Source organism: Oncorhynchus tshawytscha, linkage group LG13 (genome assembly GCF_018296145.1).
Source record: "Oncorhynchus tshawytscha isolate Ot180627B linkage group LG13, Otsh_v2.0, whole genome shotgun sequence".
In the NCBI taxonomy this organism is placed as follows: Eukaryota; Metazoa; Chordata; class Actinopteri; order Salmoniformes; family Salmonidae; genus Oncorhynchus; species Oncorhynchus tshawytscha.
This window is the reverse complement of record NC_056441.1, coordinates 40,344,875-40,358,725: the sequence shown is the minus strand read 5'-3', so window position 1 is coordinate 40,358,725 and position 13,851 is coordinate 40,344,875. Positions and strand designations below refer to the sequence as shown.

The 13,851-nt window shown below is 44.3% G+C and overlaps 1 protein-coding gene across 1 annotated transcript in view; it reads right to left on the bottom strand.

Moving 5' to 3' along the window:
- Nucleotides 1-13,851, bottom strand: part of nfatc1 (nuclear factor of activated T cells 1) — a 55,957-nt gene that overhangs the window by 21,288 nt on the left and 20,818 nt on the right. The window contains exon 7 of the mRNA XM_024441868.2: nucleotides 8,456-8,511. Coding sequence (XP_024297636.1) covers nucleotides 8,456-8,511 — 56 coding nt within the window. The remainder of the gene's footprint in view (nucleotides 1-8,455; nucleotides 8,512-13,851) is intronic.

Below are 13,851 nucleotides of genomic sequence, written 5' to 3'. Positions count from 1 at the left end.
GGACGGTCCTGGCAATAAGACCTCAGAAACCTACCCACATCCTGGTTAACTCTCTCCACCTGCCTGTTACTCCCGGGGTGAAAACCTGAGGTAAGGCTGACCGAGACCCCCAGACATTCCATGAACGCCTTCCAGACCCTTGACGTGAACTGGGGACCCCGATCAGACACTATATTCTCAGGCACTCTGTAGTGCCGAAAGACGTGTGTAAACAGGGCCTCCACAGTTTGTAGGGCCGTAGGGAGACCGGGCAAAGGGAGGAGACGACAGGACTTAGAAAAATGATCCACAACGACCAGGATCGTGGTGTTACCATGTGAAGGTGGAAAATCGGTTAGGAAATCCACAACAGGTGCGACCACGGCCATTGTGGAACGGGTAAGGGTTGTAACTTACCTCTGGGAAGGTGTCTAGGAGCCTTGCACTGAGCGCACAACGAGCAGGAGGAAACATAAACCCTCACATCCTTAGCTAAAGTGGGCCACCAGTACTTCCCACTAAGACAGCGCACCGTCCGACCGATCCCAGGACGACCAGAGGAGGGTGACATGTGGGCCCAATAGATCATCCGGTCGCGGACAGCTGGACACTGAGGGGGAGACGCCCAGCTGGACACTGAGGGGGAGCGGGCTCTGCACGTGACGCCCGCTCAATGTCTGCGTCCAGCTCCCACAATACCAGCGCCAACAAACAAGAGGCGGGGAGTATGGGAGTGGGATCCATGGGCCGCTCCTCTGTGTCATAGAACCGGGACAATGCATCTGCCTTAATGTTCTGGGAGCCTGGTCTATAAGAAAGGGTAAACACAAAACTAGTGAAAAACATGGCCCACCTTGCCTGGCGAGAGTTCAGTCTCCTCGCCGCCAATTTCTCCACGCCTTCAGGGCCTTGACGACAGCCAACAACTCCCGGGCCCCCCCACTTCATAGTTTCGCTCCACCGGGCTGAGCTTCTTCAGGAAGAAGGCACAAGAGTGGAGCTTCAGTGGCGTACCCGAGCGCTGAGAGAGCACAGCTCCTATCCCAGCCTCGGACGCGTCCACCTCCACTATGAATGCCAAAAGAGGGACCCTTTCCGCCTCAGGTGTCCACTGCAAGCGCACCGAGCCCACCTTCAGCAGTGAAGTAATGGGAGCGGCTACCTGACTAAAACCTTGGATAAACCTCCGGTAGTAGTTGGCAATGCCCTAAGGATTGCTGCACCTCTTTTACCGTGGTGGGAGTCGGCAAATTACACACGGCTGCAATGCGGTCACTCTCCATCTCCACCCCTGACGTGGAAATGCGATACCCGAGGAAGGAGACTGACTGTTGGAAGAACAGGTATTTCTCAGCCTTGACGTACAGGTCATGCTCCAACAGGCGACCAAGCACTTTGCACACCAGGGACACATGCTCAGCGCGTGTAGCGGAGTATATCGAAATGTCTTCAATATACACCACTACACCCTGCCCGTGCAGGCCCCTGAAAATCTTGTCTACAAAAGCTTGGAAGACTGATGGCGCATTCATCAACCCATATGGCATGACGAGGTACTCATAGTGCCTAGAGATGGTACTGAAAGCCATCTTCCACTCGTCTCCCTCTCGGATACGCACCAGATTGTAAGCGCTCCTGAGATCTAGTTTGATGAAGAAGCGTGCCACGTGCATTGACTCTATTGCTATGGCTATGAGCGGTAGCGGGTAACTATACCGCACCGTGATCTGATTTAGACCCCGGTAGTCAATACACAGACGCAGACCTCCCTCCTTCTTCACAAAAAAGACACTTGAGGAGACTCATCTCCCTCTCGGATACGCACCAGATTGTAAGCGCTCCTGAGATCTAGTTTGGTGAAGAAGCGTGCCACGTGCATTGACTCTATTGCTATGGCTATGAGCAGTAGCGGGTAACTATACCGCACCGTGATCTGATTTAGACCCTGGTAGTCAATACACAAACGCAGACCTCCCTCCTTTTCACAAAAAAGTAACTCGACGGGTGAAGTGGAGGACCGAATGTCTCCGAATCCCTGCGTCAGGGGTACATGTTTCCATAGCCTCCGTCTCCGCCTGTGAGAGGGGATACACGTGACTCCTGGGAAGTGCAGCGTCTACCAGGAGATCTATCGCACAAACGCCCCGTCGATGAGGTGGTAATTGAGTCGCCTTCTTCTTAGAGAAGGCGAGAACCAAATCGGCATATTCAGGCGGAATGCGCACGGGGAGACCTGGTCTGGACTCTCCACCGTAGTAGCACCAACGGAAACCCCTAAACACCTACCTGAGCACTCTCGCGACCACCCCGTGAGAGTCCTCTGTGGCCAAGAAACAGTGGGGTTATGACAAGCTAACCAGGTTAGGCCCAGAACCACGGGAAACGCAGGAGAGTCATTAAGGAAAAGACCAATTTTCTCTGTGTGGCCCCCCTGATTCACCATGCCCAAAGGAGTGGTGACCTCCCTAATTAACCCTGACCCTAATGGTTGACTATCTAAGGCGTGAATGGGGAAGGGCACATCCACGGGAACAATGGGGGTCCCTAAACTATGAGCTAACGCTCTATCAATGAAATTCCCAGCCACGCCTGAATCTAAGAGTGCCTTATGCATAAAATGCGGGGAAAACTCTGGAAAAACTCTGACCAGCAGTGTGACCTCTGCAGCCACATGAGCGGAAACCCCCTCCGGTCTCCATGCGCACCACCCCTCCCAGCTCCATGGGTATCGGAGAGGGGGTGCAGGAGGATGGAACCATCAGACCCCGATCTGGACGTCCGCGAGTAGCCAGCAGGTTGTCCAGCCGGATGGACAGGTCCACCAGCTGGTCGAAAGTGAGGTTGGTGTCTCTGCTGGCCAGCTCCCGACGGACATCCTCGCGCGGACTGCAGCAGTAGTGGTCGATCAGGGCACTGTTGTTCCAACCCGCGCCGGCAGCCAGGGTTCTAAACTCCAGGGCAAACTCCTGGGCGCTCCTCGTCTCCTGCCTCAGATGGTAGAGGCGCTCACCCGCCGCTCTGCCCTCGGGCGGGTTGTCGAAGACTGCCCGAAAACGGCAGGTGAACTCCTCAAAATGGTCCAACGCCGCATCTCCCTCTCTCCACAAGGTGTTGGCCCACTCCAGGGCTTTCCTGGTGAGGCACAAGACGAGTGCGGACACCCTCTCACGGTCCAATGGAGCTGGGTGGACCGTGGCCAAATAGAGGTTTAATTGAAGGAGTTGGCAGCACCCCCGTCGTACTCCTGTGGCAAGGAGAGACGGATCCCACTGGGTTCAGGGGGGAAAGGGGCACTCAGGGGAGACCCCTGTTGTGCTGGTGGAGACACTGGAAGAACTCCCTGTCTCTCCCGGCGGTCCATTCTCTGGACAACGCGGTCCATAGTGGCACCAAGATGGTAAAGTATTACTGCATGCTCCTGGACGCGCTCATTCACCTCTACTGCCGGGGTACTTTCTCCTGCTGACTCCATAGAAGGGTCGGAGATTCTGTAATGGGTGCGTGTATAGGTGGCAGGGAAATCAGGCGCAGGAGAACGAACTTGGTATAAACGGAGTCGTTTAATAAAAGTTAACAAAACTCCAAAACCAAAATATAAAAATAATCAAAGTGGGTACAAAACTCGTTGCGCACCAACACATAACTTGCACAAACATACAATCAAACAATCTCCGACAAGGACATGAGGGGAAACAGAGGGTTAAATACACAACATGTAATTGATGGGATTGGAATCAGGTGTTAAGGAAGACAAGACAAAACCAATGGAAAATGAAAAATGGATCCGTGAGGGCTAGAAGGTTGGTGACGTCGACTGCCGAACACTGCCTGAAGAAGGAGAGCGACCGACTTCGGCGGAAGTCGTGACATCTTGTACAAACTGTATAAAAAAGAAGAGGCGACTCCGGGATGCTGGCCTTCTAGGTAGAGCTGCAAGGAAAAAGCCATATCTCAGACTGGCCAATAAAAATAAAAGATTAAGATGGGCAAAAGAACACAGACACTGGAAAGAGGAACTCTGCCTAGAAGGCAAGCATCCCGGAGTCGCCTCTTCACTGTTGACATTGAGACTGGTGTTTTGCAGGTACTATTTAATGAAGCTGCCAGTTGCCAGTAGTCAAACTAGACACTCTAATGTACTTGTCCTCCTGCTCAGTTGTGCACCGGGGCCTCCCACTCCTCTTTCGATTCTGGTTAGGGCCAGTTTGCGTTTTTCTGTGAAGGGAGTAGTACACAGCTTTGTACGTTTCTTGGTAATTTCTCGCATGGAATAGCCTTCATTTCTCAGAACAAGAATAGACTGACGAGTTTCAGGAGAAAGTTATTTGTTTCTGGCCATTTTGAGCCTGTAATCGAACCCACAAATGCTGATGCCCCATATACTCAACTAGTCAAAAGAAGGCCAGTTGTATTGCTTCTTTAATCAGATCAACAGTTTTCAGCTGTGCTAACATAATTGCAAAAGGATTTTCTAATTATTAATTAGCCTTTTAATATGATACACTTGGATTAGCTAACACAACGTGCCATTGGAACACAGGAGTGATAGTTGCTGATAATGGGCCTCTGTACGCCTATGTAGATACAGTGCCTTGCGAAAGTATTCGGCCCCCTTGAACTTTGCGACCTTTTGCCACATTTCAAGAAACGTACATATATGACTGATTGTTGTCCTATGGACAGAGTCTCCCACCTCAGCTGTAGATCTCTGCAGTTTATCCAGAGTGATCATGGGCCTCTTGGCTGCATCTCTGATCAGTCTTCTCCTTGTATGAGCTGAAAGTTTAGAGGGATGGCCAGGTCTTGGTAGATTTGCAGTGGTCTGATACTCCTTCCATTTCAATATTATCGCTTGCACAGTGCTCCTTGGGATGTTTAAAGCTTGGGAAATCTTTTTGTATCCAAATCCGGCTTTAAACTTCTTCACAACAGTATCTCGGACCTGCCTGGTGTGTTCCTTGTTCTTCATGATGCTCTCTGCGCTTTTAACGGACCTCTGAGACTATCACAGTGCAGGTGCATTTATACGGAGACTTGATTACACACAGGTGGATTGTATTTATCATCATTAGTCATTTAGGTCAACATTGGTTCATTCAGAGATCCTCACTGAACTTCTGGAGAGAGTTTGCTGCACTGAAAGTAAAGGGGCTGAATAATTTTGCACGCCCAATTTTTCAGTTTTTGATTTGTTAAAAAAGTTTGAAATATCCAATAAATGTCGTTCCACTTCATGATTGTGTCCCACTTGTTGTTGATTCTTCACAAAAAAATACAGTTTTATATCTTTATGTTTGAAGCCTGAAATGTGGCAAAAGGTCGCAAAGTTCAAGGGGGCCGAATACTTTCGCAAGGCACTGTATTTCCAGCTACAATAGTCATTTACAACATTAACAATGTCTACACTGTATTTCTGATCAATTTTATGTTATTTTAGTGGACAGAAAACATGCTTTTCTTTCAAAAAAGAAGGACATTTCTAAGTGACCCCAAACTTTTGAATGGTAGTGTATATTGATTGACTAATTAAAACTTTAATTTATATTATGCTACACAAAGATGAATAACATGATTTTTTCTAAACAAATCCATTCTGTTACTGAAATGGTTATTCCAGTTTAGATGGTTTTGGTGACGTGTCAAACTTATTCCACGGAGGGCCGAGTGTCTGCTGGTTTTTGCTCCACCCTTGTACTTGATTGACGAATTAAGATCACTAATTAGTAAGGAACTCACCTGGTTGTCCAGCTCTTAATTGAAAGGAAAAAACAAAAACCCGCAGACATTGGGCCCTCCGTGGAATGAGATTGACACCCCTGATTTAGGTAGTCACATTCATTAGTCTTTTTTTTTTATCCCTGGCAGTCTTTCTGAATGCAGATTGTAGGACCAGCTTGACCAGCATCTGACCAGCATTGACCAGCATAGACCAGCATGGACCCCCTTGAAATGTATGCTTTCAGCAGGGTGTACGAGCATGTGTCAGACATGTCAGACAGAGAGAGAGAGAGAGTGTGTGTGTGTGTGTGTGTGTGTGTGTGTGTGTGTGTGTGTGTGTGTGTGTGTGTGTGTGTGTGTGTGTGTGTGTGTGTGTGTGTGTGTGTGTGCGTGCGTGCATGTACTCACACGCTTGCATGTGTGTGTGTATGCATCTGTGTGTATGTATCAGTGGAGCCTCCTCAGAGGAGGAAGGGGAGGACCATCATCCTCAGTGAATTTCATAATGAAGGTCTACAGTAGCCTCAACAGCACTCTGTAGGGTAGCACCATGTTGTAACCGTAGCACAGCTAGCTTCCGGCCTCCTCTTGGTAAATTGACTTAATACAAAACGTAGGAGGCTCTTGGTTCTCACTCACTTCCATAGACTTACACAGTAATTATGACAACTTCTGGAAGACATCCTCTAACCTATCAGAGCTCTTGCAGCATGACATGTTGTCTACCCAATCAAAGGATCAGAGAATGAATCTAGTACTGAAAGCATGAGCTATAGCTAGCTAGCACTGCAGTGCATAAAATGTGGTGAGTAGTTGACTCAAAGAGAGAGAAAGACAATAGTTGAACAGTTTTCAACAAATTCATTTCTTAAAAAATGAAGGAGAAGCAAGAGAAAGAGAGAGAAAGATGGTCAATTTTTCACTTTCAGTTCACTTACTTAGCTAGCAAATGCAGCTGGCTAGTTTAGTTACTCAAACACCTGCCTCAAACAAAGGGATGCTATGTTAGCTAGCTGGCTATGACTATCCAACACAACACTGGAACTCTTCCAAGTCCAAGGTAAGCTTTTGATTTTATTAATGTATTGCCACCGTGGTCTGCCGGTGTAACTGCTTACCGACTCTACACTGCAACGTTACTGCATGATCATAGCGGGTTAACTAACGTATTAGTTCTATTAGCTATTTTGACTAGGACGTTACTTTAGCTAATATGGGAACAACGATGTAGGCTGTGTGTAGCGGTTATGACATGGTTTATCTTGGAAAGGTTTTTTCGCAGGTAACATAGCTGATGTGTTGTTCATTGAAGTCCACAAACGAAGGGAAAGGTGAGAGGAGAGTGCATAGAGTTGAGAAGGAATACAGTGTGGCTGCTATGAAAGTGAACTTGTTTCATGTGTGATCGGGGGTGTATTCATTCCGCCAATTCTGTTGAAAAACATTTCTTAAATGTAAGCAAAAACAATGGGGATGTTTCCAACTGTTGGACTAATGATTATGTATTTTGTGTATATACTGTATGAGTGTGTGAGAGAGTGAGAAGAGAGAGAGAGAGAGAGAGAGAGTAAAAGGAAGTAGAGAGTAAAAGGAAGTAAAAAGCACATGACATCATGCTATGGGGATGTTTTTCACTATCAGAGACAGTCAGCATCGAGAGAAAAATGAACGGAGCAAAGTACAGAGAGATCCTTGATGAAAACCTGCTCCAGAGCGCTCAGGACCTCAGACTGAGGCGAAGGTTCCCCTTCCAACAGGACAACGACCCTAAGCACACAGCCAAGAAAACGCAGAAGTGGCTTTGGGACAAGTCTTTGAATGTCCTTGAGTGGCCCAGCCATAGCCCAGACTTGAACACGATCGAACATCTCTGGAGAGACCTGAAAATAGCTGTGCAGCAACGCTCCCCATCCATCCTTGACAGAGCTTGTGAGGATCTGCAGAGAAGAATGGGAGAAACTCCCCAAATACAGGTGTGCCAAGCTTGTAGCTTCATACCCAACTTCCGCACTTCTGAGTTTCTCCCATTCTTCACAGACGTGATGCTTGGCATTCAGGCCAAATAGTTCAATCTTGGTTTCATCAGACCAGAGAATCTTCTTTCTTATGGTCTCTCCAGAGATGTTCGATTGGATTCAAGTCCGGGCTATGGCTGGGCCACTCAAGGACATTCAAAGACCCGAAGCCACTTCTGCGTTGTCTCGGCTGTGTGCATAGAGTCGTTGTCCTGTTGAAAGGTGAAACTTCACCCCAGTCTGAGGTCCTGAGCACTCTGTAGCAGGTTTTCATCAAAGATCTCTCTGTACTTGACTCTAACCTAAGTGTATTTAAACTTCCGACTTCAACTATATACACACTCTAATCGCCTAGTCTCAGTCCCAGTCTCCCAGAAGAAAAGAGTGCTCTGGGTGACTCCCCCGGCCCCTGGCATACCTGCGGCAGCATCCAATCCCCCCCCCCCATACCAGACCAAGACAGCTACCACACCCTGTCAAACATACACTCCAACAAGGAAACGCTGAACTCCTCAGAACCTTTTGAAATATTTTTGCTCAACACCGTTTCCCCAGGAGTATCCTTAATACAGAAATGAAAATAATCAGAAGTGTGTCTACTGTACTGTCTTTTCCAGACACAGGTCATATGCTGGGTGTTTTAGAGAGAGTAACAGAGACTCAGCAGAGTGTCTTCCAACTAACACAAACATTGCTGTGAAATACCTATAAAAAATGCAGAATGTCTTGTTTATTGAACTTACAGACTTGCAGGAGTCCTTGTCAACCTTGGCCTCTGTCTCCCATAGGTGATGGCCATCTATAGAAGGGAGAGTAGAACAGAGAGGGTAAGCATGTGGAAAAATTATATGTGACAAATTTGCCAGTATTCAGATTTGCAAAAATGAGTAACTACCGAAACTAGCTAGACTAACTCATGTAAATGTTGACATCATAAGCCATGATGTTGTGAATGATTTTATTATTAGCTCTGTCTGAGATCAGTGGTCTATTAAAAAGCTTCAACAGAACCAAGGCTATCACCAACATAAGTTGAGTCTGCCGATGAACTCATATCCTCAGTCTCAGTCTTGGCTAAACCACTTGGGCCAAGGGGGCCGTTCTGATGCACCTCTGAGACCCGAGTCATAGGCCATACCAAAGGGATCTCTGACGTCTTTGGTCGATGAGAGAAACGCTGAATTCATTCCTTTGTGGAATCCCATACTGCATGACCAATTGTGACTTGTGGGCTTGTTAATGAGGTTATAAAATGGGGATTCCGATAACCAATGGGCTGTGAATGACTGGAAAGTGAAGCCTTGGCATTAAGTTTCTCTCCCAAACCCACTGTTTTAAATAGCTCATATTCAAATATCGGTGCTTTTGTCATGCTCATTAAAGTATTATTAAATGTTTTACTTGTTTTATATTCTGTTAATGAAACTTCTTTTAACACTCAACTTGTCGAAAACAAATAGGCTTTCCCATCAGGCAATAAAATAGTGCATCACAGCTGTTGGAAACATGGGTCCTAAAAAAGCTCCTATTTTGCTATTCTTCTATGAGACGTCAACATAAAGTCATTTTCACACAGTTTATAAGAAACAGTGTAACCACTGCACTATTTTCTCTTACACCAATGACTCGTTAACAAAGCCTGAAATAGAAATGAAATCACATAAAAAATGTCCTTAAACTTTCTCAGAAGTGCCTTTGTAACAATTCTGGTCATGTAATATATTATAAAAATAAAGAAAACTGCATGGAATATGGGGAAAAATGCACAAAATTATTTTTCAATCTTCAACATAGAAATAGTGCCAAAAACAATTTATTGAAACTTGTTGCAAATGACGGAGCGGAGTCACCAATGATTCACCAAATTATATTTTGAAAGAGTAAGCAAAGTACTTTAAGCATATGTCTTCGTTTCAGTCTCCTCAATCTCCTCTAACCAAAGCTAATTGTATGGATTTTCTCCTATTAATAATGTAAAATTAACAGCCGTACAGAAAGACTCATGTGAAGGACAAATTACAGAGGAGGAACTTCTTGATGCAATTAAAGCCTTTAAGGCTGGGAAAACTCCAGGGCTGGATGGCATACCAGTTGAGGTATACCAAACTTGTTTTGATATACTCAGAGGACCGTTATTAGCATGTTTTAACCACTCCTATGTAAATGGTAGATTATCAGACACTCAATAAGAAGGTCTGATTTCATTATTACTGAAACAGGATACAAGTGGGAAATATAAAGATCTAGTCCATTAAAAAAATTGGAGGTCCCTTACACTTCAGTGATGTGATACAAAAATACTTGCATAAGATATAGCGCATATAATTAAAAAGGTATTGTCGGACATTATTCATTCTAATCAGACAGGTTTTTTACATGGAGAATACATTGGAGATAATATAAGGCAAGTACTGGAAACAATAGAATACTATGAAAAATCTGGGAAACAAGGCCTGCTATTCATAGCTGACTTTGAAAAGGCTTTTGATAAAATACAACTGGAGTTTATATATAAATGCCTGGAACATTTCAATTTGGGAGAATCTCTTATAAAATGGGTTAAAATCATGTATAGTAACCCTAGGTGTAAAATAGTAAAGAATGGCTAATTCTCAGAAAGTTTTAAACTGTCAAGAGGCGTAAAACAAGGTTGTCCACTATTGGCACATCTATTTATTATGGCCATCAAAATGTTAGCTATTAAAATCAGATTGAACAATAATATCAAGGGATTAGAAATCTAGGGCTTTCAAACAAAGGTTTCATTGTACGCTGATGATTAATGTTTCTTTTAAATCCACAATTTAGATCCCTCCACAGCCTCATAGAGTATCTAGATCATTTTTCTAACCTCTCTGGATTGCAAGCAAATTATGATAAGTGTACTATATAATGTATTGGATCCCCCACCCGTAGCACTCGCTCCATCAGGTATATTTCACTGGTCACCCCCAAAGCCAACTCCTCCTTTGGCCGCCTTTTCTTCCAGTTCTCTTCTGCCAATGACTGGAACGAATTGCAAAAATCACTGAAGCTGGAGACTCATATCTCCCTCACTAACTTTAAGAATCAGCTGTCAGAGCAGCTTACAGATCATTGCATCTGTACATAGCCCATTCTGTAAATAGCCCACCCAATCTACCTCATCCCCATATTGTCGTACTTCATTTGCACACACTGTATATAGACCTTTTCTATTGTGTTATTGACTGTATGTTTTTTTATTCCATGTGTAACTCTGTGTTGTTTGTGTCGCACTGCTTTGCTTTATCTTGGCCAGGTTGCAGTTGGTTAAATAAAGGTGAAATCAAAAAATCACAAAAAATTAAACTTTTACATTACTGTGTAGTGTACCAATAAAATGGTCTGATGGTGATGTGGATATACTCGGTATAAATATCCAGAAATAATTAAATGATCTCACTCCAATACATTTTTATAGAAAGTTAACAAAAATAGATAATATCTTGATAGCATGGAAAGGAAAATACCTGGCTATTTGTGGAAAAATCTCCCTGATTAACTCTTTAGTCATATCCCAGTTTACCTATCTGCTTATGGTCTTGCCTATACCTAGAAAACCATTTTTTTTAATGATATGAGAAAAAAAGATTAGATTTTATTTGGAACAGCTAGCCAAACAAAATTAAACGGACCTATTTATATAATGAATATGAATTTGGAGGGCAGAAATGATTAAATATTACATAATTAGATCTCTTACTAAAGGCTTCAGTCATACAAAAGTTATACTTACATCCGAACTGGTTCTCTAGCAAATTAGTAAAAATGTCGCACCCAATGTTCAAGTTTTCCCTTTATTCAGATTACAACCTCTCACATTCAGTTATTTGAAAAGGAAATCATCTAACAAATAGCGCTATTTTAAAACAAGTCATAGAAAGTTGGTTGCAATTTCAATTTAATCCACCAGAAAAGACAACAAATATTGTGGTTAAACTCAAATATATGAATTGATTAAAAAAACTATCTTTTACATTTTTTAAAGGTATAATCTTCACAAATGATATCCTAAACAGGACTGGTGGAGTTATGTCACACATGCAGCTAACAAAAACATTTAGAAATGTCTGGTCTACCCAAAATTACAACCATCTACAGTGTAATAACTAGCAAGTTAGTGCTAGTTTGACCACCAGAGGGAATATGTGAAAAGCATTTGATAGCCTTCCATATTGTTATTACCAGAGACGGGGTGGGCAAGCGGGAGACCGGGGTTCAATTGAGTAGGCTGATGAGTAGGCTGTCCTCATAATAAATAATTTGTTCTTAACTGATTCCATATGTGTTATTTCATAGTTGTGATGTCTTCAATAGTTGTGATTCTACAATGTAGAGTAAAATAAAGAAAAATCCTGGAATGAGCAGGTGTGTCCAAACTTTTGACTGATAATTGCTTAATTCATTTGAATAATATTATGGTGTTTCTATTCCAAGAAAAACGGAAACCCCACTTGGTTTCTGTTAGGATGGAACAGAAAATATGGCGCTGTACAACGTGACGGTCGGCAGTACAGTACTGGGCAATTTAGCTAAAGAATCCCTGTGTCGTGCGTACCGGACTGGAGTCAGGGATTCAATTCCCCGACGGGGAGGAAGGAGTAGGCTGTCCTTGTAAATAAGAATTTGTTCTTAAATGGCTTGCATAGTTAAATAAAGGTTACACTAAGAGCATAACATTTCTACACCCTAATTGTATAATTGTAGTCTAACCAATACCCAAACGGAGATTCAGTGAAAATAAAAATCTCATTGATTTATCACGATCAGTCCCCATGCTTGTCTCAGAAACCAAAAGCCCCTTTATGGGTCTCCCGGTGGCAGCCAGCATGGGTATCGAACCTGCATCTGTAGCATCGGTGGCATTTTGCACTGTGGGAGCCCCCATCCACTCCGGAGCCCCCATCCACAAAGTATCAAAATACAGAGAGGTGTTGGTAAAGGTATATTGTCCTGCTAATAGCCCATAATGGGCTATTATAATGCTGTACATGGTGTCCAGGTCAGGACAGCGGGAACGTTTCCCTAGCCATTATTAGTGCAATGTCCCTTAAAGTGTTGCTCTGTGCTACACAGTGGGGCGGGGTGGGGGTCTGCCCCCCTCCCCCTTCCTCCTCCTCCCTTCCCCATGGGCTAGGTCCATCTTCTGTGTACGGCTCTGCGGCCCATCCCGTGCCCTCGTGCCTTGAATCACACACGCTTTCAGTGGATACAACTGGAGAACTGCAAGGCAATCCCATTGTGCGCCACTCGGGAGCCATGACCAATATGACCAATATACAGTATATATTTATATGTATATAATTTTAAAAATGTGTTTATAATGTGTATATTTATGTTGTATCATACAGTGCATATTTGAAAAAGAGACATACTGTTTAATCGCAATATGTGTTTCCTGTTCAAATAAAGGTTACAAAAAATGTCAGAGGGGAAAAACAGTGTTCGTTGTTTGCAGTAACACTTTGTTGTTGTAATGTTGTAAATGCACGTGGCAGTTTTCCCATTAAGGATTACAACTCCACAGATAGAAACACTCTTGATTATGTCTATATTATGACAGATGTTATTTTGAAGGCTGTCTGGTCTTATAAAGTGAGACAGAGGTAAACACAGACACAGGCATTGGAGCAGACAGCCCATTGCAGATAGGGCATCCTTGGTTTGGGTCTGCTTAGGCTGTGATGTGGCAGAGACTGAAGCTGGCACTGACTGATAGCTCCCAATGCCTCCCATTATGTCTGGAGACTAGAGGCAGGAGGGGCCCTCTCCACGTCCACCTCCACTCTCTCCCTCTCTCTCCCTCTCTGGGAACCACTCCAAACGGGAAACCTTAGATGGCTACGCAAAAAGTAAACATGTTTTTCAGATCTCCCCTCTCATTTCCTATCTACCTTTTTTTCCAATTTTGTGATATCCAATTAGTAATTCGTCTTGTACCATTGCTTACGGACTCGGGAAAGGTGAACGTCAAAAGGGTCATGCGTCCTCCAAAACACAACCCTGCCTAGCCACATGGCTTCTGAAACAGTGCGTGCTTAGCCCGGAAGCCAGCCGCACCAATGTGTCGGAGGAAACACCATCCAACTGGTGACTGATGTCAGCTTACTGAATCAGC